The sequence below is a fragment of the Pelodiscus sinensis genome, chromosome 5, assembly GCF_052426305.1.
Source record: "Pelodiscus sinensis isolate ZL-2025 chromosome 5, ASM5242630v1, whole genome shotgun sequence".
Taxonomy (NCBI): domain Eukaryota; kingdom Metazoa; phylum Chordata; order Testudines; family Trionychidae; genus Pelodiscus; species Pelodiscus sinensis.
Window position 1 is genome coordinate 6,005,470 of NC_143056.1, and position 22,772 is coordinate 6,028,241.

A 22,772-nucleotide genomic window follows, 5' to 3' on the forward strand; every position below is an offset into this window, starting at 1 on the left:
GTCAGTGGGAGGGACATGGCCTGGGATAGTTGGTAAGATTAACTGATGAGCCCAGGCTTATCGTTTAATCACGTAAACAACTACCTGCTAACAATGCCTACCACAAAACTGTTAGTACAATGGCAAAAAGTTTTCACACCTGCCAGATTTATGGAAGAATATTTAAATAAAACACCTTTGTTAAATTGTACAGCCTTAAAAGACTGTCATAAAAGAACAAATTCAACTCACCCACTTTTTCCAATATTTGTTTCTAAATTGTAATCAGTTGCTATTTTACTTGTCTCAAAGAAGTTACTGACCATAAATATGTGGATGAGTAAAATTTGGTGGCACTTCTTGAAGTTAATCAATAAGCATTAAAGAACAGATTTTATAAGTTTGGGAGCAAACAGAGTACTTAAAATATTCAAGTTGTAGATTTACTAGCTCAAACAGTGCGAGGTCTTGCCAACACTAGTCAGTTTTTCCATGCACTGCATTCAAGTAAAAATAAATAAATCACTGCCGATAAAAGAAGTTATTGACCTAAATGATACCAAAATGTTAAAACCCAGGAAACAGCGGCTCTACAGTACATTCATTCACTCTGAGTGTTTTCCCCATCTCTTTATAAGAAAAAAAAATGGTGCCCTTTAATGTACAGGAAACACAACGTCCTAATCTATAATGCATCACTCTCCAGGTGATTTAAACTCACACTTTGGGGAGATCGCTGAACAAGGGTCTAAAAAGCCTCAACGTACCAGGTGACCAGTTTAGCTGGAAAATGATCACTTCTAATGGCCAGCCAACTAAAAGGAAGATTTGAAGAGTCTAGTTCTGTATATAAACACATTAAAGAGATTGTCAACTTGATTTTCTTACATGACAATGCTAATTTAATTTTTAAATGCAATTTCTAACATAGTATCTTTTAAACAAAATGTCCCAAAATTCTTTAAACCTTTACAAAATGTAACTATTCTGAGGCTCCCCTGTTAACATGTATAAGGAGCTTTTCAGTAAAAGAATTTAAGTAAGTAACAGATTAACTGCCTATAGGGGTTCCTCGGGATATGAACAATTATTTTAGGGGTTCCTCCATGGGAAAAGGGTTGGGAATCACTGATATAGACCTACAGTATTGTGCTGCACAAATAGGAGCCCTTACTTATGGGATACAGTGAGTATGATTAAGTCTACTTCTCCTTCAGCTCATAACTGTGCAGACAGACATCCAAGGAACACAGCAAGTGAGGTTTTTTTTTTTTTAATTGGATCAACTTTTGCTGATGAGAGACAAGCTGTTGAGCCACACAGAGCTCTTTTCAGGTCTTTACAACTGTACTGCATTCAGGAAGATAGCCCACATGTTTGCATTATAGAGATTTTTTAAAATACACACAGAACTTGATGCAGACAGCCGCTGCTGTGTCACCATGGGACAGAGTCCCAGAAATCATTCCTACAAACACCATTAAGCCAAGGGCTAGATATGAATGCAAACAAACAATTGTGAGGGCAGAAAATCTGCTATATAGACACGAGCCAAGCTGTATAACCTACCACCACTTTGATTGATTGCACTTCTAACTAGATATAAAATCCTGTATACTTGTAGCAAGAATTGTAGTTAACTATAGGATTTAAAGAAACTGACTTCCTAGACTACTGGTATGCAGCCCTGGAGGAACTAGGAGACCAGAGATGACCTGTTCACATTTACAAAACAAAAAACTGTTTAATCATACTCTTTTTAAAAGGAGAGAAAACCACTTAAAAGTTCTTGAACCATAGAGCTGAGCAGTTACAGCAGCTAAGTACATAATCTTATTACTTACTGTTGCCCTTGTCCATCCTCCAATTGTTTTTATACTCATTTGTTTATGCAACATCTTAAATTAAGCCTCAAACCTGCAAACTACATATATGTGAACAGCATTGGATGTGCCCACAAAATTTAAATATTATAGTCAACTGGGCTTTATGTATGCACAGAGGTGCACATGGATTTATCACTCTGAGGGATTAGAGCCTCTGATCATAAAATCTGAGAGACAGGTTTTGTGCTTCCCTACTGTTTTGTACAGAGCAAAAGTAGAGGGCCCGGATCCTGAACGGGGATTTGGGCCCTACTTCAATGTAAGCCGTGATGGACAAAGTTCTGTTAGATGCAAACTGAAGATCCAGAAAAAAAATCCACCAAATTCTTTCAATTCTAGTAATATTAGGTGCTACGTGTAAATATAGCAGATAAACATTACAGTATCCATTAAACAGAGGATCCAGGAGACCCAACAAAAAAAGTGTCTAGAAAAGTAAACATATAGAAATGTTAACTTTTATATAATGTCTTATAAACTGTTCCAATCTAAAAATAGAGACCGGAGGGAGGGAAACAACATACAAGCAGAATGATCCTAGTGACAAGCATATGACACATCAGTCTGTTTTGTTTTTTTTTAAGAAAAACACAGCAAATTCCTCCTGTCATCATTCAACCCACTCTGCTTTTTCAACAGCAATCCTTGACTCCAAATCCAGCGTATTCAGGCTCCTCCCTTCCAATATCCAACCTCCAACTTCCTACCATATAAATGAACTCACAAAATAGATTAAATAAGTAGCCAGGTAGATTTTTGTGGCTGCTGTAGAAGTGGATCTGCAAAAGGGATTACAATGAGAATAGTGCTTTGCAAACCAGCTTAGAAAGGAAATTCCATGCACAAGGTCTAGTGAAGACCTGCCAAACTGACCACAGATTGCTCTCCCATCAACCCTATTACTCTAGACTGGACTAGGGATGTGAAGGACTAGTCAACTATCCAATAAACAAATGCTTATTTGACAGTCAACAGGCTTGTCAACTAGTCATTAACCTCCTCCACCCCCCCTTGCAGCCTCTATCAGAAAAGAGGCAGCAAGGGGGCGGGGAAGAGGAGGGGGCACTCCAAAGCGGCCACGCAGAGCCTGGGGCCAAACTCCGGGCTCCACGCAGCGCTGCCACTTTGAAATGCTGCGTGCAGCCCAGAGCCAGCTGGGAGGTCCCCAGGCTCCATGTGGAGTTTCAAAGCGGCAGCGCTATGTGGAGCCCAGGATCAGCTGGGGACTCCCCTGATGACCGAAGGCCCCATGCAGAACTGCTGCTTTGAAACGCCGCATGGAGCCCAGGGTCGACAGGGGAGTCCCCAGCTGATTCCAGGCTCCACGGGGTTCTGCCACTTTGAAATGCCACGAGGAGCCTGACGCTGGGCTCCCTATGGCGTTTCAAAGCAGCACCACCGCACGGAACCTGGGGTCAGCAGGGGAGTCCCCAGCTGACCTCGGGCTCGATGCAGCGCTTTTGCCTTTGAAGTGTAGCAACAGCCCTAGGGCTGCTGCTACACTTCAGAGGCAGAGGCGCTCTATCAACTAATCGGATAGTCGATGCAAAATGCAAGAGTAAGGGAAGTCGATGGGAGTTTCTCCCGCCGATGCCGTGGGGTGTTAACTTGACTTAAGGTATGTCGACTCCAGCTACATTTTTAATGTAGTTGGAGTTGCATAGGTTAAGTCAACTTTCTCCTGTAGTGTAGATGTAGCCTTAAAGTCAAGAGACTATAGTAAATATTAATTAACACAGAAATAATTTTTATGCCCCAAAAGGTAAATTTCAGGAAGATTGTAAAATAAAGCAGAAAACTACTTGCAAAGCTATCTTAACTACCAATGTGGGAAACAAGAAATGTAGAAGAGTTACATAACAGTTTAAAGGGGACTTTGACCACAATCTTCACTTTAATTTTCAAGAGCCTCATATTTCCCATTACATTTCTGTCCATAGGCTAAGGGTGCAGAAAAAAGCAGTGTTGCATTGCAACACCAGAAGCTTTGCTAAGAACTTCCCTGTCAATATATTTGCAATGCATTTCACGTGTAATTTCAAGTTAAAGTATTCTAATCTCTTTCCTTGTTCTATGCATTGCTACGGTAATGTACACACTACAACTTAAAAAATCGACATACGTTATGGTGCTCAGGGGTATAAGCAAACCCTCACTGAGTAACACTAACCTAAGTGCCAGTATGGAGAACGCTATCTTGGCAAGCTTCTCCCGCTACCACCGATTGGGATCCGGAGTAATTAAGTCAACAAGAAATCTCTCTTCCAATGGCTTAGTGTCTCTACACTAGCAGCACTGCATGCGCACTGCTGTAAACTTTGCAATGCAGCCATTGCCTAAGCAGAATCCTGTAGTTTTGTTGCAAGAGGTTTCAGGACTGTTTGTAGCAAAGCATACTATAAGGTTTATTCAAAACATAACAAGAAATGCATAATTATCATTTTTTAATTTTGTGATCAATTCCAACTATAAAATATGTAAACGCTTCAGATGGTAGCCAACTTACTGTGTACAGGATAAACTTAAACAACAAATGGTCTGGTAGAACTTTAAAGATTAACAAAACACATAGATGGTATCATGACCTTTCATGGGCAGGAAGTGGGCACAAAAGCTCATGATACCATCTACATGTTTTATTGTCTTTAAAGTGCTACCAGACTATTTGTTGTTGTTTAAGTTTATAAAATATTTGTTCACCATAATACAGGCAGTCCCCGACTTAGGCGGATCCGAATGGGGCTTTTCTCGCCCCAGAGCTCTCCCGGTCTAGTGCCCCCTCCTCCCCCCAGCAGACCAGGCTTTTGTTGCGGGATGCCTCGGGTAGAGCAGCTGGGGTGCTGCCGGATTGGTCCTGTGGGAACCTACCAGGCAGCGCCCCAGCTGTTCTGTCCCAGGCTCCAGATTCAGCAGCTGTTGAAACTGATCAGGCTGATTCCAGGAAGCTGGGGGCAGAGCAACTCTGCCTCGGGCTTCCTGTAGTCAGCCCCTGGTCAGTTTCAGTGGCAGCAGCTGAATCTGGAGCCAGTTCCGACTTACATACAAATTCAACTTAAGAACAAACCTATAGTCCCTATCTTGTACGTAACCCGGGGACTGCCTGTACTGTCAAATCCATTCAACTAACTACAGACCCAATCCTGAAAAGAACCTACACCGCCACCAAACCCACAACACAGTTAGTGGTGTTTCACCTGGACCCATCCCATTAAAGATATTAACCCTGGCCCCAAACCTGCAAACAATGAAGTTTCTGCTACATATTTTCCCCCTTGCTATGTTTTTTCTAACATGGAGTAACATTAATATATGATATATAATGTATATTGAGGTACTTCTTCAAAATTGCCATTTATACTTCTGAATTGAGCAAAAGAGCCTCCAAGAATAATCCCTTTAGGCATACTCTAGAAATCTGATGAGTTGTCCAGAATAATAGCAGACTTGTTCTGGAAAATGCAATTCAAATATTGTGCAGGACTATGTAGTAGGGATGTAAATGCCTCACCCTTAATGCTTGAGGCTTACCAGTTCTGGTTAACTGGTAGGGGCTGGAGCAGCTCACTGCCTGCCCCAGGCAGGGGGCTACTACAGCCCAGCTGGGCCCCACCACAGGCAAGAGCTGCTCCGGCCATCTGAAGCAGCCACTATCTGTGGTGGGCCCAGCCTGGCCCTGCCATCACAGGTTACATACTTGGTCCCTAGGAGTGGGGTCCGCAGCCCTGGGAGTGGTGCCGGAATGGGCTCCTAGGGTAAAGTTAAGTTATATACTATAGAGCCTGCAGCATGTGTAACTGCGTAACCTCTAAGATTTTTAGCAGTTACATTTTAAACAATTTTTTGAAGCCCTACTATATACTGCATGGGTCTCCTACCTGCTGACAGACCAGTATCAGTTTAAAGATAATGGCAATCTTCAGAAGCGAAAAAGCTAAAGCACCTATGATCATATAAAATGCTTTTGATTTGAAAAATATCACCAAATATAGGAAATTACAAAACTTTTGATTATACATATGCATCTAAATCCATATTCATAGTTGGCCAGTGAATTCTAAACTTGCTATCTGCTAGTTGAACAGCTACATGCATGAAAGATCTCCCTTTAGATGAAGAAATCAAACATTTAAGGCCAACTGCACACTGCTTCCTCTTGTTAAATGTTCTCCTCCACAATTAAATGTTTCAATCAGGAAAGCTTTCTGTGAACAGAAAAGAAATAGACTCCCGATAATATTTTTAAAATAAATTCAATATCAATGGTAGATTTCAACCAGCTCCAAACAGCTTTATGCTACAAAGCATTTTTAATAATGCATTAATAATGGGATTTGAAGAGGGGCCTGAGTTAGACACTCAACTATTACTGAAATTCAAGGAGATTTGGGAATCTAACTCCCATAGTTTCCTTTGAAAAAAAAAAATCACATCTTAAGATGTTAACTGATGTTATAGCAAAGCACTGATAACTTGGAAAATCATCTCAGTACTGCAAGATTTCATTCCACAAAGGGTTGTCTATCAATAGGAATAGGGTTCCGCATGATCACAGTGATGCACACCAGCAAATTCACTCAGAAGACTGAAATTTTAGTTTTAGAGTGTGTTTCTTAACCAGACACTTTCCTTACAAAGCTCATAAAGAGGAAACTTCGAAATACAAAGGATTGTTCATAGACTCCAAGCCCTAAATCAGGGTTGGGCAAAATGCTGCCCACTTTGATCCTCTGGGCTAACGTCCCATGGCCCAGCAGGAAGGAGCTGCAGGGGCAGTGTTTGTGGGCACAGGCAACGCGCAGAGACCCGTTGACCTCCCTCCCAACAAGGGGCGCGCAGAAACACGCTTGCCTCAGCAGTTGGATGTTGTGAACGACGTGTCCCGTTATGGCAGGCAGATTCCCTGTTTATGCATGCAAGAACTGCTTTAGCCCTTTTGCCACATCATCCTACTGGGAAATCACATTCAGCTGATTGCCCATCATAAACCCCAAATCTGTTTCAGTCACTGCTTCCCAGAATAGAGTTCTCCACCTATTTCTACGACCAGCGCATTCTTTGTTCTGAGATCTATACATTTACTTATAGCCATATTAAAAGTGTATTGTATACTTGAACCCAGTTTACCAAGTGACCCCGCTCACTCCTGATCAGTAACCTGCCCTCTTTGTTATTTACCATTCTCCCAATTTTGCTGCCACATGAAAACTTTATCAGTGATGATTTTAAGTCCAGGTTATTAATAAATTATTTCCACTTACTGTCACAAGTTAGCCAGCTTCATATACATTTGTAAATGTGCTATGGTAATTTTATATTTTTTAATCAAAATGTCATGCAGTACCAAGCCAAATGCCTTACAGAAGTCTAAATATATTATATCAACTCTATTACCTTTACCAACCAAACCTGTAATCTTATCAAAAAAAGATTACAAGTTAATTTGACAGGATCTATTTTCCTTAAAGTCCCATTTATTCGCTTCCTTTTATTCGCTATGAATTGGATCCTGTAAAAGCCACTCCTTTGTCTTGCCTGTTAAAACTACTAGTGTGGGTGCTTAAAAAAAGTATTTAAAGTGACAGTGTGGTCACTTTGCGGTCAAATTAGCTCTACATTTAGCAGGGTTTTTTTTTTTTTAAACTCTTTTACTAAACAAAGAGTCTTGTCATTTAAAAAACACTTCTGTTTGAAACGTTTTATTTATTAAAAGTAACACTTAAGATTGTTGTTATTAAAATTAGCGTGCTGGAAACTTTTATTTACATCTTTTATTTTAATCTTGTTTTGCAATTATACTACAACCAATTTCCTAAAGAAAGCTAGATACTCATTAGAAGATTAATTTTGTACTATTTGCTAACCAGGGTACACTACCTATCTGCACATTTAAACAATTATGAAAGTTTAACACAATTATACAGATTCTTGATTTTTAACATTTGTTGATATGTTATGATGAACATTTCCTAATTTTTTATTTATGATGTGTCAAGTGGCATGTGGATGGAAGCTGGAATTCAAATAACATGCACAAAAACCATCTTAAAATTGTTTAAATAAAACTACTTTAAGTGTGCTGATATGGAAGGAAAAATGTTTTTCAAAACATATTTTGCATTTAAAACAAACTGATTTATTGAGCATGAAAATACAGTATCTTCTGTGAGTGAATGTTACTGATAGTATATTTTGACCAGAAACAATTCGTTTTCAAATATTTACGATCGCATTCTCTCTCAGCTTATTTTTGTCCACATATTGGAAAGGAAAAACAAACTTTCCTGCTTTTTTATTTTTGAATGAAATAGTAATTGATATGAACTTGATCATTAAACAGAAATGAAAATATATGCACTCTACACCTGCCAAAAAGTGCTATCTAAAGTTGTTTTGGCACTTCAATAAACTCTGATTTCATGTGATTATCTAGGGACTTCCATCAGTTCAGTACAGGCAGTCCCCGGGTTACGTACAAGATAGGGACTGTAGGTTTGTTCTTAAGTTGAATCTGTATGTAAGTCGGAACTGGCGTCCAGATTCAGACACTGCTGAAACTGACCGCCAGTTCTGACTTACATACAGAATCAACTTAAGAACCCCAGGCGTCCCCAAGTCAGCTGCTGCTGAAACTGATCAGCAGCTGATTCCAGGAAGCCGGGGGCAGAGCAACTCTGCCTCGGGCTTCCTGTAGTCAGCGCTGGTCAGTTTCAGCAGAAGCAGACTTGGGGATGCCTGGGGCAGAGCAGCTGGGGTGCTACTGGACCAACCCAGCAGCACCCCATCTGCTCTGCCCCAGACGTCCTGATTCAGCCGCTGCTGAAACTGACCAGCAGCGGCTGAATCAGGACCTGGGGCAGAGCAGCTGGGGTGCTGCCGGGTTGGTCCAGTAGTGCCCACGGGCACTGCAGGACCAATCGGCAGCGCCCCAGCTGCTCTGCCCCAGAGTCCAAAACAAAAGCCTGGTCTGCTGGGGGGGGGGAGCACACTAGCTGCGCCCCCCCCCCCCAGCAGACCAGGGACACGGGGAGCAGAGCCGCAGCGGCAGCGGGGTGCCGCGCCTCTGAGGCTTTGCTCTGGCAAAGCCTCAGAGGCGAGGGACCCCACCACGGCTGCGGCTTCAGTCTGGGTGCCTGTGGTCTGCTGGGGACGGCCCCCAGCAGACCACAGGCACCCGGACTGAAGCCGCAGCCGCGGGGGGTCCCGCGCCTCTGAGGCTTTGCCAGAGCAAAGCCTCAGAGGCGCGGGGAACCGCCGCTGCTGCCGCTCCAGTCTGGGTGCCTGTGGTCTGCTGGGGACGGTCCCCAGCAGACCACAGGCACCCTGACTGAAGCCGCAGCCGCGGGGGGGTCCCGCGCCTCTGAGGCTTTGCCAGAGCAAAGCCTCAGAGGCGCGGGGAACCGCCGCTGCCGCCGCTCCAGTCTGGGTGCCTGTGGTCTGCTGGGGACGGTCCCCAGCAGACCACAGGCACCCTGACTGAAGCCGCAGCCGCGGGGGGGTCCCGCGCCTCAGAGGCGCGGGACCCCCCCGCGGCTGCGGCTTCAGTCAGGGTGCCTGTGGTCTGCTGGGGACCGTCCCCAGCAGACCACAGGCACCGGGTCTCAAGGGGCGGCAGCAGCGGTTCCCGCGCTGGCAAAGCCTCAGAGGCGCGGGAACCCGCCCGGTGCCCCTGGTCTGCTGGAGACGGTCTCCAGCAGACCAGGGGCACCGGAGCAGCTTACGAACGGGGCTTTCTCGCCCCGACTTCCGGGGCGAGAAAGCTCCGTTCGTAAGTGCGGATCCGACGTAAGTCGGATCCGCGTAAGTCGGGGACTGCCTGTAATCTGTTTTTCTTTAAAACTCAGCAAATATGTACTGTTGATTATTTTTATTTAAATTATTTATTAAAGATTTAGGCCTTAACATAGTCAGAATTTCAAATTTTAAACAAATTTAAGAAAAATCTATTTATATAAAAGAATCCAGGCTTTGATCTTTTTAAGTATCAATTTTTATCCCCCCTGACAGCTTCTATTGGGACCAACAAATATTTTAATGCATTTTTATTTAGTTTCAGTGGAAGCTTTTTTAAAAAAAATAAACATTCCTCTGTGAGTATCTGGAACCCCAAAATAGCAAAGCTGTCTGTTTTCATAGTGAAATAAGTCACTATGCAAACAGCACAGGGACTGTTACATTTTTAAATTTTTCTGTTTTAAACACCTTCATTGCTTGCGGTTTTAACCCTGACAACGCCTTTTTATATCCTGTTTGGAATTGCAATAATTGGAACATGGATACAATTTTACTTTGACTCATGGACATTTCATGAGTATTAAACAAATGCACATTACAAAAGAAATGTTTCATATTAAGGGTGAATATTGCACACAACAACCTTTTCCGGGGGATCAGGGTGGGGGTAATCTCTCTAAGCAGCTAAGACTCTTACAAAAATTAATTGTGGTTGCAAATGTATTCTCACTGTTTTTTTAATTTCTTAAAACAGTTCTGTTTCCTCATAACAGAAGAAAGTCTATAGCAGTAAATTGATAACAGCATTAACCAATTTGAGACGATATCAATGTTTTTGTTTTACACTCCCAAGAAGAAAATTTCCACTTAAGTTTTGAAATTAAAAGACATTCCAGCCTTTTGGATCAAACTGGTAAAGTTATACCATATGTCATTTTCATTCAGGGGAAGAGATAGAAGTTTATCATCATTAACCATAAACATGGAGAGATGCTGCACACTTTAAACCCATGGCAAATATCTGGGGGTGGAAGCTGGGTAACGTGACACTCTCTATAATTCGAATTAACCCACAGAGAAAATTCAGGGGCCAATAGCAAAGCACCCAGGCTTCTTACTACAGACAAGATGCTTTTAGGTCAGCCACAGAAGCATTTAGTTGAGTTTAGAGGCCTCTGATAAAGAAAAACAAGACCTCAGACCAGGGATGGGCAAGATGCAGACCACAGACTAGATCCAGACCGCCCTGTTGGGACCCCCAGACACAGAGCAGTCCCATGCCACTTTACCTGGCTGGCTGCTTCTTGTGGCTCTCTGCTCCAGATGCTGGGGAGGGGGGGAGGGGTAGAAGGTTTCTGACACCATCCCCAGCACAATTTTTCAGCTCCTATTGGTGGTAAATCAATCAATAGGAGCTGACAGATTGTACTGGAGGCAGGGCAGAGTGCAAAGCCTCCCCCTCCTGGTGCCTGGAGCAGAGTGCCACAGTGAACAGCTAGCCACTTTGAGCTATCTGGGACTGTTGGCTGACAGGCAGGGAGCATGCCTCAGGGTGCTGCAGGGCTACTAGCCATGAGCTGCCTAGGTAAGCGTCTCCCAGCCAGAACCTGCCTCTCACACCCCAATTACTTGCCCTAGGTCACCATCCCCAACCAAAATCACTGCACCCGCTTATCGGATCACAATTCCCTCCCAGACTCTGCACCCCACCTTATACTCCTTCCCCTGGCCAGAATCCTCTCCTGTACCCATACTCTCTTCTAGACCCTGCACCCCAAACATCTGCCCCAGATCACAATCCTCTCCTTCACATAAACTCCCTCTCAGATCCCACACACTCTCCTGCACCCCAGTCATCTACCGCAATCTCCATCCCAGACCCCGCACCTCTTCCATAGGAAAGTGCGGCCCTTGACCACTTACCAAAATCTTGGAGTGATTCCCCATCAAAAATTATTGCCCAACTCTGCCTCAGACACACACAAGGAGCAAATGGTGTATATCCCACATTTACATAGTCTACTGAAGTGATGCCACTCTTAAAACTGCTCTTGGACAAAAGAAACACAGTCTCCCCTTCCTTCCTTCAAACATACACTAGAATCTTCTCTAATTATTCTGATTCATTATTTGCATGGTAGCACCTAGAGATGCTAATCCCAGACCAGGACTTATGCTTGCACAAACTCCTAACCAAATTACAGGCCCCAGCCCAAGGCACTTATAATTAGAGCAGTTTCCCATACACAGATTCTCTCCCTTTTATGCACTGGGGCAGTTGTTTCTCACAAACATATACCGACAATGCACAGCCAGGAGCAGTTGTTTCCTTCTCAGATATATATACACATATCCACCTTGATTTTTTTGGTGTGGGGGATCATCTGCGAAAACACCTGGTTTGAGAAAGCTATTGGAGGTATAAGCTATACCTTTTTCAGGGTCATTTCAAAAGAGTAGTCTTTCACACAGTTCTATACAGTACCGTGGCTTTGGGAGAAAGGCGAGGAGCAGTTCAAAAGGACAATCAGGAACTCATAAGACAAGACACCTGTTCACAACAACCTGTTTTGGGAAGGTATTATGCTATGTGTGTGTGTTACCTGCTCACACAAGGTGTTTTGGAGGCAACACAGTTAAGCAGTCTAAGATGGACCCACACAGAAGCCCAATTATCAAAGACTGTTGTGGGGAGACATTTGTGCAACCGTGGAGAGGAGCACAAGGGCGAAATGCTCTGAAGGCAGTCAGTGTCTAGCATGCACACAGCAATACTGAATAGCATCTTTTTACAAAGAGGCACTAGATGTATAACGGAGACAGAGGCTTTGGGAAAAGTTCTGGATCACTGAGGTGTGCAGGGTGCAGAAGGAGATACTTATGTAGCGGAAGCCCCTACTAGAATAATCAGGAGGAGTCTGTTGAGCACATTATTGAAGCTATCAGTCTACATCACAAAGCTGGAGAATGCATGGTGGACACAGGGACATTAGGAAAGGATTACTTGCATGGGGGATGGATTATACAGACTCAGTAGGTGGGAAAAGCTGGATTTGCATATACAGGCAGAGTATGCAGCAGCATGTATAGGGAATGGGGGTAAACAGTGGATAGGTAGATGTGCATGTGGTAGTGATATATACGGGATAGCTAGATGAACAGGATAGATGTGGGGCATACAGCAGTTGGCTGGCTGGTGTGCGCATGGGGATAGCTGGGTGTGGAAGTGGTGGTGAAATGTACAGACAATGTTTAAATCTATAAGAGAAGGGCTAGTAAATGGGGGTTATACTAGGGAGGGGAATGAGGGAACAGAAACAGGAGGATGCACCAGGGATGAGAGGGAGGGGACATGGTTGAGGAGGTGCAAAGGGGTGTGGATGTGAGATGCAGAGAGGATGTGAGCCTGCAGAAGCTGGAGGTGGCACAGAGGCTGTGTTTCATGGTGTAGTAGGGAGAAGGCTGTGAGGGGCAAAGAGGATGGGAGTGCACAGGGGATGTAGTAAGGTGTGCGCAGGTGATGAGGTGAGAGATATAGAGAGATGGGTGGTAGGCAGGGGCAGGAGTGAGATGTGTACAGAGGATGAGGATGCAGAGGGGATGAAGGTGGACAAAGGAGAAGGTGAGGGGTGTAAAAGATTTGGTGGTGCACAGGGCATGAGGTGAGGGATGAAGAGAGATGGGCAGCAGGCAGGGGAGAAGGTAAGAGGGCAGAGATGGGGTGTGCAGAGAACGAGATGAGGGAAACAGAGAAGGCCGGTTAAGGCAAGGGACAAGGTGAGGGGGCAGAGGAGTTGTGGATGCGCAGGCGATGAGGTGAGGGACGAAGAGAGAGGTCAGGTGACGGGAGGGGTGCAGACGGGGGGGTGCAGGCGACGAGGTGAGGGGTGAAGAGAGAGGTCAGGTGACGGGAGGGGTGCAGACGGGGGGGTGCAGGCGATGAGGTGAGGGACGAAGAGAGAGGTCAGGTGACGGGAGGGGTGCAGACGGGGGGGGGTGCAGGCGATGAGGTGAGGGATGAAGAGAGGGTCAGGTGACGGGAGGAGTGCAGACAGGGGGGTGCAGGCGATGAGGTGACTGGTGAAGAGAGAAGGTCAGGTGACGGGAGGGGTGCAGGCGATGAGGTGAGGGGTGAAGAGAGAAGGTCAGGTGACGGGAGGGGTGCAGGCGATGAGGTGAGGGGTGAAGAGAGAGGGTCAGGTGAAGGGAGGGGTGCAGCTGGGGGGGTGCAGGCGACGAGGTGAGGGGTGAAGAGAGGGGGTCAGGTGACGGGGGGGTGCAGGCGACGAGGTGAGGGGTGAAGAGAGGGGGTCAGGTGACGGGGGGGTGCAGGCGACGAGGTGAGGGGTGAAGAGAGGGGGTCAGGTGACGGGGGGGTGCAGGCGACGAGGTGAGGGGTGAGGAGAGGGGGTCAGGTGACGGGGGTGCAGGCGACGAGGTGAGGGGTGAAGAGAGGGGGTCAGGTGACGGGGGGGTGCAGGCGACAAGGTGAGGGGTGAAGAGAGGGGGTCAGGTGACGGGGGTGCAGGCGACAAGGTGAGGGGTGAAGAGAGGGGGTCAGGTGACGAGGGGGTGCAGGCGACGAGGTGAGGGGTGAAGAGAGGGGGTCAGGTGACGGGGGTGCAGGCGACGAGGTGAGGGGTGAAGAGAGGGGGTCAGGTGACGGGGGTGCAGGCGATGAGGTGAGGGGTGCGGGGTGGGGGTCAGGTGACGGGGGGTGCAGGTAACGAGGTGCGGGGTGGGGGTCAGGTGACGGGGGGTGCAGGCGACGAGGTGAGGGGTGAAGAGAGGGGGTCAGGTGACGGGGGTGCAGGCGACGAGGTGAGGGGTGAAGAGAGGGGGTCAGGTGACGGGGGTGCAGGCGATGAGGTGAGGGGTGCGGGGAGGGGGTCAGGTGATGGGGGGTGCAGGCGATGAGGTGAGGGGTGCGGGGATGGGGTCAGGTGACGTGGGGTGCAGGCGATGAGATGAGGGGTGCGGGGAGGGGGTCAGGTGACGGGGGGTGCAGGCGACGAGGTGAGGGGTGAAGAGAGGGTCAGGTGACGGGGGGGTGCAGGCGATGAGGCGAGGGGTGAAGAGAGGGGGTCAGGTGACGGGGGGGTGAAGAGAGGGGGTCAGGTGACGGGGGGTGCAGGCGACGAGGCGAGGGGTGCAGGGAGGGGGTCAGGTGACGGGGGGTGCAGGCGACGAGGCGAGGGGTGCAGGGAGGGGGTCAGGTGACGGGGGGTGCAGGCGACGAAGTGAGGGGTGCGGGGTGGGGGTCAGGTGACGGGGGGGTGCAGGCGATGAGGTGAGGGGTGCGGGGAGGGGGTCAGGTGACGGGGGGTGCAGGCGATGAGGTGAGGGGTGCGGGGAGGGGGTCAGGTGACGGGGGGTGCAGGCGACGGGGTGAGGGGTGAAGAGAGGGGGTCAGGTGACGGGGGGTGCAGGCGACGAGGCGAGGGGTGCAGGGAGGGGGTCAGGTGACGGGGGTGCAGGCGACGGGGTGAGGGGTGCAGGGAGGGGGTCAGGTGACGGGGGGTGCAGGCGATGAGGTGGGGGTGCAGGGAGGGGGTCAGGTGACGGGGGGTGCAGGCGACGGGGTGAGGGGTGAAGAGAGGGGGTCAGGTGACGGGGGGTGCAGGCGACGAGGCGAGGGGTGCAGGGAGGGGGTCAGGTGACGGGGTGCAGGCGACGGGGTGAGGGGTGCAGGGAGGGGGTCAGGTGACGGGGGTGCAGGCGATGAGGCGAGGGGTGCAGGGAGGGGGTCAGGTGACGGGGGTGCAGGCGACGAGGTGAGGGGTGAAGAGAGGGGGTCAGGTGCCGGGGGGGTGCAGGCGATGAGGTGAGGGGTGAAGAGAGGGGGTCAGGTGACGGGGGGGTGCGGGGAGGGGGTCAGGTGACGGGGGTGCAGGCGACGGGGTGAGGGGTGCGGGGAGGGGGTCAGGTGACGGGGGGTGCAGGCGACGGGGTGAGGGGTGCGGGGAGGGGGTCAGGTGACGGGGGGTGCAGGCGACGAGGTGAGGGGTGCGGGGAGGGGGTCAGGTGACGGGGGGTGCAGGCGACGAGGTGAGGGGTGCGGGGAGGGGGTCAGGTGACGGGGGGTGCAGGCGATGAGGTGAGGGGTGCGGGGAGGGGGTCAGGTGACGGGGGTGCAGGCGCTGAGGTGAGGGGTGAAGAGAGGGGGTCAGGTGACGGGGGGGTGCAGGCGACGAGGTGAGGGGTGAAGAGAGGGGGTCAGGTGACGGGGGTGCAGGCGCTGAGGTGAGGGGTGAAGAGAGGGGGTCAGGTGACGGGGGTGCAGGCGCTGAGGTGAGGGGTGAAGAGAGGGGGTCAGGTGACGGGGGGGTGCAGGCGCTGAGGTGAGGGGTGAAGAGAGGGGGTCAGGTGACGGGGGGGTGCAGGCGACGAGGTGAGGGGTGAAGAGAGGGGGTCAGGTGACGGGGGTGCAGGCGCTGAGGTGAGGGGTGAAGAGAGGGGGTCAGGTGACGGGGGTGCAGGCGACGAGGTGAGGGGTGAAGAGAGGGGGTCAGGTGACGGGGGTGCAGGCGCTGAGGTGAGGGGTGAAGAGAGGGGGTCAGGTGACGGGGGGGTGCAGGCGCTGAGGTGAGGGGTGAAGAGAGGGGGTCAGGTGACGGGGGGGTGCAGGCGACGAGGTGAGGGGTGAAGAGAGGGGGTCAGGTGACGGGGGGGTGCAGGCGACGAGGTGAGGGGTGAAGATAGGGGGTCAGGTGACGGGGGGCAGGCGCTGAGGTGAGGGGTGAAGAGAGGGGGTCAGGTGACGGGGGGTGCAGGCGCTGAGGTGAGGGGTGAAGAGAGGGGGTCAGGTGACGGGGGGGTGCAGGCGACGAGGTGAGGGGTGAAGAGAGGGGGTCAGGTGACGGGGGGTGCAGGCGACGAGGTGAGGGGTGAAGAGAGGGGGTCAGGTGACGGGGGTGCAGGCGCTGAGGTGAGGGGTGAAGAGAGGGGGTCAGGTGACGGGGGTGCAGGCGCTGAGGTGAGGGGGGAAGAGAGGGGGTCAGGTGACGGGGGGTGCAGGCGATGAGGTGAGGGGTGAAGAGAGGGGGTCAGGTGACGGGGGTGCAGGCGACGAGGTGAGGGGTGAAGAGAGGGGGTCAGGTGACGGGGGTGCAGGCGACGAGGTGAGGGGTGAAGAGAGGGGGTCAGGTGACGGGGGGGCAGGCGCTGAGGTGAGGGGTGAAGAGAGGGGGTCAGGTGACGGGGGGTGCAGGCGCTGAGGTGAGGGGTGAAGAGAGGGGGTCAGGTGACGGGGGTGCAGGCGCTGAGGTGAGGGGTGAAGAGAGGGGGTCAGGTGACGGGGGGGTGCAGGCGACGAGGTGAGGGGTGAAGAGAGGGGGTCAGGTGACGGGGGGGCAGGCGCTGAGGTGAGGGGTGAAGAGAGGGGGTCAGGTGATGGGGGGTGCAGGCGCTGAGGTGAGGGGTGAAGAGAGGGGGTCAGGTGACGGGGGTGCAGGCGCTGAGGTGAGGGGTGAAGAGAGGGGGTCAGGTGACGGGGGTGCAGGCGACGAGGTGAGGGGTGAAGAGAGGGGGTCAGGTGACGGGGGGTGCAGGCGCTGAGGTGAGGGGTGAAGAGAGGGGGTCAGGTGACGGGGGGGTGCAGGCGATGAGGTGAGGGGTGAAGAGAGGGGGTCAGGTGACGGGGGGGTGCAGGCGACGAGGTGAGGGGTGAAGAGAGGGGGTCAGGTGACGGGGGGGTGCAGGCGACGAGGTGAGGGGTGAAGAGAGGGGGTCAGGTGACGGGGGTGCAGGCGACGAGGTGAGGGGTGAAGAGAGGGGGTCAGGTGACGGGGGTGCAGGCGCTGAGGTGAGGGGTGAAGAGAGGGGGTCAGGTGACGGGGGGGTGCAGGCGATGAGGTGAGGGGTGAAGAGAGGGGGTCAGGTGACGGGGGGGTGCAGGCGATGAGGTGAGGGATGAAGAGGGGGTCAGGTGACGGGGGTGCAGGCGACGAGGTGAGGGGTGAAGAGAGGGGGTCAGGTGACGGGGGGTGCAGGCGCTGAGGTGAGGGGTGAAGAGGGGGTCAGGTGACGGGGGTGCAGGCGCTGAGGTGAGGGGTGAAGAGAGGGGGTCAGGTGACGGGGGTGCAGGCGCTGAGGTGAGGGGTGAAGAGGGGGTCAGGTGACGGGGGTGCAGGCGCTGAGGTGAGGGGTGAAGAGAGGGGGTCAGGTGACGGGGGGTGCAGGCGCTGAGGTGAGGGGTGAAGAGAGGGGGTCAGGTGACGGGGGGTGCAGGCGACGAGGTGAGGGGTGAAGAGAGGGGGTCAGGTGACGGGGGGTGCAGGCGACGAGGTGAGGGGTGAAGAGAGGGGGTCAGGTGACGGGGGTGCAGGCGACGAGGTGAGGGGTGAAGAGGGGGTCAGGTGACGGGGGTGCAGGCGCTGAGGTGAGGGGTGAAGAGGGGGTCAGGTGACGGGGGGTGCAGGCGCTGAGGTGAGGGGTGAAGAGAGGGGGTCAGGTGACGGGGGTGCAGGCGACGAGGTGAGGGGTGAAGAGAGGGGGTCAGGTGACGGGGGGTGCAGGCGACGAGGTGAGGGGTGAAGAGAGGGGGTCAGGTGACGGGGGTGCAGGCGACGAGGTGAGGGGTGAAGAGAGGGGGTCAGGTGACGGGGGTGCAGGCGCTGAGGTGAGGGGGGAAGAGAGGGGGTCAGGTGACGGGGGTGCAGGCGATGAGGTGAGGGGGGAAGAGAGGGGGTCAGGTGACGGGGGTGCAGGCGCTGAGGTGAGGGGTGAAGAGGGGGTCAGGTGACGGGGGGTGCAGGCGCTGAGGTGAGGGGTGAAGAGGGGGTCAGGTGACGGGGGTGCAGGCGCTGAGACACCCCGAAATGACCCCCCCTTTCCGAAGCGCAGGGCACAGCAGGAAGCTCCCGTCCCCCCCTGCCTCGCGCCGCGCGGCACCTGCCGTGTCTCACACCCTGCCCCCCCCCCGGTGCCGGATCACCCCGGGGATGCCCTGGGACGGGGGGGTGCGCGGGCGGGGGGGGGGGGGGAGCAGGGGAGACGAGGGCGCGCAGGAGTTGGGACTCTCCGAGGAGCAGGGGAACGGGCGCGCGCCGGGAGAAGGGGGCGCGCGGGGGGAGGGGGGGCGGAGGGGGGCGCGCGCCCGGGGAACGGGGGTCGCGCGCGGGGGGCGCTGCCCCCCCCTCCCGCCGCGGGCGCGCGCGCTGACTGACCTTGCGCAGCGCGGGCACGAGGAGCCCCCGCCATTTGGGGCCGTTCTCCTCGCTGAAGAACTCGTAGGGCTGCGGCGGCGGCTGCATGGCCCCGGCGGCGGCTGCTGCGCATCGGGGGCTGTGGGGCCCGGCGGGCCGCCCCGGCTACCGCGCCCGGGGGACAGGCCGGGCTGGGCCGGCAGGCGGCCCCCGCTTGCCCTCGGCTGGGCCCGGCCGGCGCTGGCCGCTCCTCATGCGCGCAGGCAGGGGGCGGCGCTCTCCCCCCGCCCGGCCAGCGAGCACATCCGGAGCGGGTGGGGGAGGGGGGCAGGCTGCCGACCCGCTGCGCGCCCTCGCTCCGCCCGCCTGGGCCGCGGCCGCCTCACCCCCCTGGCGCGGCACTGCGCATGCGCACGGCGGCCGCGGCGCCCCCTAGGGAGCGCGCCGGGCGTCGCGGGGGCGGCCGGTGCATTGCCCAGCCGAGTGTGGCCGCCCAGGCACAGAGTGAGCCGCGGCCCCCGCCCCGCGTTTCCTGCGGTCGGAATGGGAAAGTCAGCAGCCTTCCCTCCGAGGCAGCGCGGTGCAAACACCCCAAAGGACGTTTTCCTTCGCTCGGCCCACAGCCAACCTGTGGAACTCCTTGCCGCAGGAGGGGGTGAAGGCCAAGACGTTTAACTGGGTTCAAAAGAGAGCTCGATAGATTCCTGGAGGTTAGGTCCATCAATGGCTGCTAGCCAGGATGGGTAGGAGTGGGGTCCCCAGCCCCTTTTTTGTGTGTGTGTGGGGGGGGATCACGTGATTTTTACCTGTTGTGTACCCTCCCTCCAGGGCATTTGGTATTGGCCAGGACCGACAGGCTACTGGGCTGGATGGACCTTTGGTCTGACCCAGCACGGCTGTTCTTGTGTTCCAGTACTAGTGCACTGCTGTAGCATTTCTGTCTGAGCAAGTGGTTTTTAAGGGAGCGCTAACACATAAGCCACAACATCAGGGACTCATACAACTGCACACCCTCTACTGTGATATGTGCCAGCAATGCCTCTCTGCCATGTATATTGGTCAAACTGAACTGTTTCTGCCATACGGGATAAATGGACACAAATCAGACAGCAGGAATGGTAACACTAAAACCTATAAGGGAACATTTTAGCCTCCCTGGACAATCAATAATAGATTTAAAAGTAGCCATTCTTCTACAAAGGAATTTTATCACCTAGTTTCAGAGGGAGACAGTTGAACTGGAGTACAAGTCTGACATTATCAACTTGGGCTTGAATAAAGATATTAACTGGTTAAAGTCCTACAAAGGCAATTTCACCCGCCTTTGACACTCGCATTACCACAACAAACGTTATGAATGGGACACATCCAGCCAGACTTAATTCATTAACACTGGTCCTACAACTGACATGTGTCTACATCCTGGACTCTGCAATTTCCACTCCAACGCGTCTGAAGAAGTGGGTTTTACCCACAAAAGCTCATGACCTAATACATGTGTCAGTCTCTAAGGCAGAGGTGAGGAATCGTTTTTGGGTCGGGGGCTGCTGACCTACAGAAAAATCTGTTAGGGGTGGCACCCAAATGAGAAGCAAAAAAATCCAACCAAATCCTCAGTGATGTGGCCCCCGACTCAGAAGGAGAAAGACACACCCCACATTCCTCTTGCACACCAGAGCCTAGGGAGACCCAGGGTAGTAGATTGTGTGCGCTCCAGGTGGAACTTGGGATCCGCAAGATAAATCAGACAACACTATGGAAAGGTTGAGAAGTGCTCATGCAGGTGGCATCTGAGCACACATGGTGGATTAGAGCTCAGACTGGAATGGGGAACAAAAGGAAACAATCTGGCTGGGGACGGGGTTGGCACCCCCATGTTGCAAGATGGACAATTGACAACATTACTGTACTGAGTGACAGATGCTGGGGGGTTGGATTAGATCAGTCACATTTTTTTTTTTTAAATCATCACAGAGCTGACCATTTTTACCACAGGTCCCAGTGTCTGTGTACAGACACATTGCTGACCCCTGGCAGGAGACATGTGACCTGTACGTTCTTGGTGTAGAATCTCGCCCCGTTCACCAATTAAATCACAACCCAGCCCAGACGGCATATGGTGCCTGCTGCCTGCATTCCCCTCCCGCCCCAGGATGACTAGCAAAGCCAACTGGAAGATGCCAGTGAGGAACTGTTGCCTGGGACCCAGGCCCCGGATGATGGCCAGCTCCAAAGTCAGTCAGAGTCATGCCCTAGGGTGTGTCTAAACTACATGGCTCCGTCGATGGAGCCATGTAGGTTAGGCTGATCGGCAAAGGGAAATGAAGCCGCGATTTAAATAACCGCGGCTTCATTTAATTTTAAATGGCTGCCACGCTCTGCCGACCAGCTGATGATCAGCTGTTTGTCGGCAGATCGGGGCAGTCTGGACGCGCCGCTGTCGACAAGGAAGCCTTTGTCGACCGACGCAGGTAAACCTGAGGTAAGGGGCTAGATGATGACTGGCCGTGGGTCACTGAGGCAAGGTGGGTCTAGGCTAACCATGTGGGGAGGACCCCAAAATGTGGGGACACTGCAGTGAGGCAGTGCTGTGTGGACAGAAAAGAACAGGGGGCCTGACATCGTGCAGAGGATGACGGATAACCGCAGGTGAGGCACTGGCCGACCGAGAGTGCTCCATTGCTGGCATAGCTAAATCCCGGCTAGACCAGCAGGAGGCACAGTGCCAGTGAGTACTCCAACCCTTACAATCATTAAAGGCTTTCTAGAGCCCAGACTTAACTGACAAAACGTTCCCGTCTCCAAGGTCCGCCCACCCAGCGTTATTCTCCTAGCATCAGAGAGCCACATCAGCTATGATCAATTATAGGATAAGCCAGCTAGTGACTCATCCTCATGACAAAGGATCACTTGGGGTCCCTCTGCCCCCCCAGCCATAGTTCCAAAATCTATTGTCCACAGGGTAACCCCGTTGCTGAGCATGTTGCTCAGCCTGTAAAGAGGTGGTTGTTCTGAAGTACGCAGTACTCACGCTACATATAGCCAGACAGGTAGATAAATGTCTCCTGCCTGAACAAAATCAGCTTATAAGCTTCTTACCAGCACCCAATTCACAGACCCTAAATATGTAATTTTCTGTATGTGCACAACTCCTAACATGTTACCTATGCAGACATTTCACAATGATTAAGATGGCGAGTGTGACACAGATTTTCTATAGAAACCTTACCTGACACTGGCAAACTAGTATGTAGATGCCAGAATGGGAGATCCTTGTAAACTTTCTGCAGCTCTGTACCTTCTGCCTGTTGGATCAGGATCACACATCTCTTCCCCCAAAACCTGGCCTATTAGCAGCATTCAGCCTGTTACACTTTGGCTACGTCTACACTGGCATGATGCTCAGGAGGGTCAGGGCACAAGAGGGAGGCAAGATCAAATCAGTATCTTAGATGCCTATATACAAATGCGAGAAGTATGGGTAATAAGCAGGAAGAACTGGAATTGCTAACAAATAAATACAACTATGATATCATTGGTATTACAGAAACCTGGTGGGATGGGACGCACGATTGGAATGTTGGTATGGAAGGGTACGGCTTGCTCAGGAAGGACAGATGGGAAAAAAGGGAGGAGGGGTTGCCTTATATATTAAAAATGTACACACTTGGACTGAAGTGGAGATGAACGTAGGAGATAGCTGTGTAGAGACTCTCTGGGTTAAGCTAAAAGGGGTAAAAAATGAGGGTGATGTCATGCTAGGAGTCTACTACAGGCCACCTAGCCAGGTGGAAGAGGTGGATGAGGCCTTTTTTAAACAATTAACAAAACTATCCAAAGCCCAAGATTTGGTGGTGATGGGGGACTTCAACTATCCAGACATATGTTGGGAAACTAACACAGCGAGGCACAGGGTATCCAATAAGTTTCTGGACTGCATTGGAGACAACTTTCTGTTTCAGAAGGTTGAAAAAACTACCAGAGGAGAAGCTGTTCTGGATTTGATTTTAACAAATAGGGAGGAACTAGT

General features: G+C 51.7%; 1 protein-coding gene across 1 annotated transcript in view; it reads right to left on the reverse strand.

The window, feature by feature from the left end:
- Positions 1-19,118, reverse strand: part of SOS2 (SOS Ras/Rho guanine nucleotide exchange factor 2) — an 86,564-nt gene extending 67,446 nt beyond the window's left edge. The window contains 1 exon segment of the mRNA XM_075926152.2: positions 18,764-19,118. Within this exon segment, the coding sequence (XP_075782267.2) occupies positions 18,764-18,850 (87 nt within the window). The 5' untranslated portion in view covers positions 18,851-19,118.
- Positions 19,119-22,772: the final 3,654 nt, after the last annotated feature.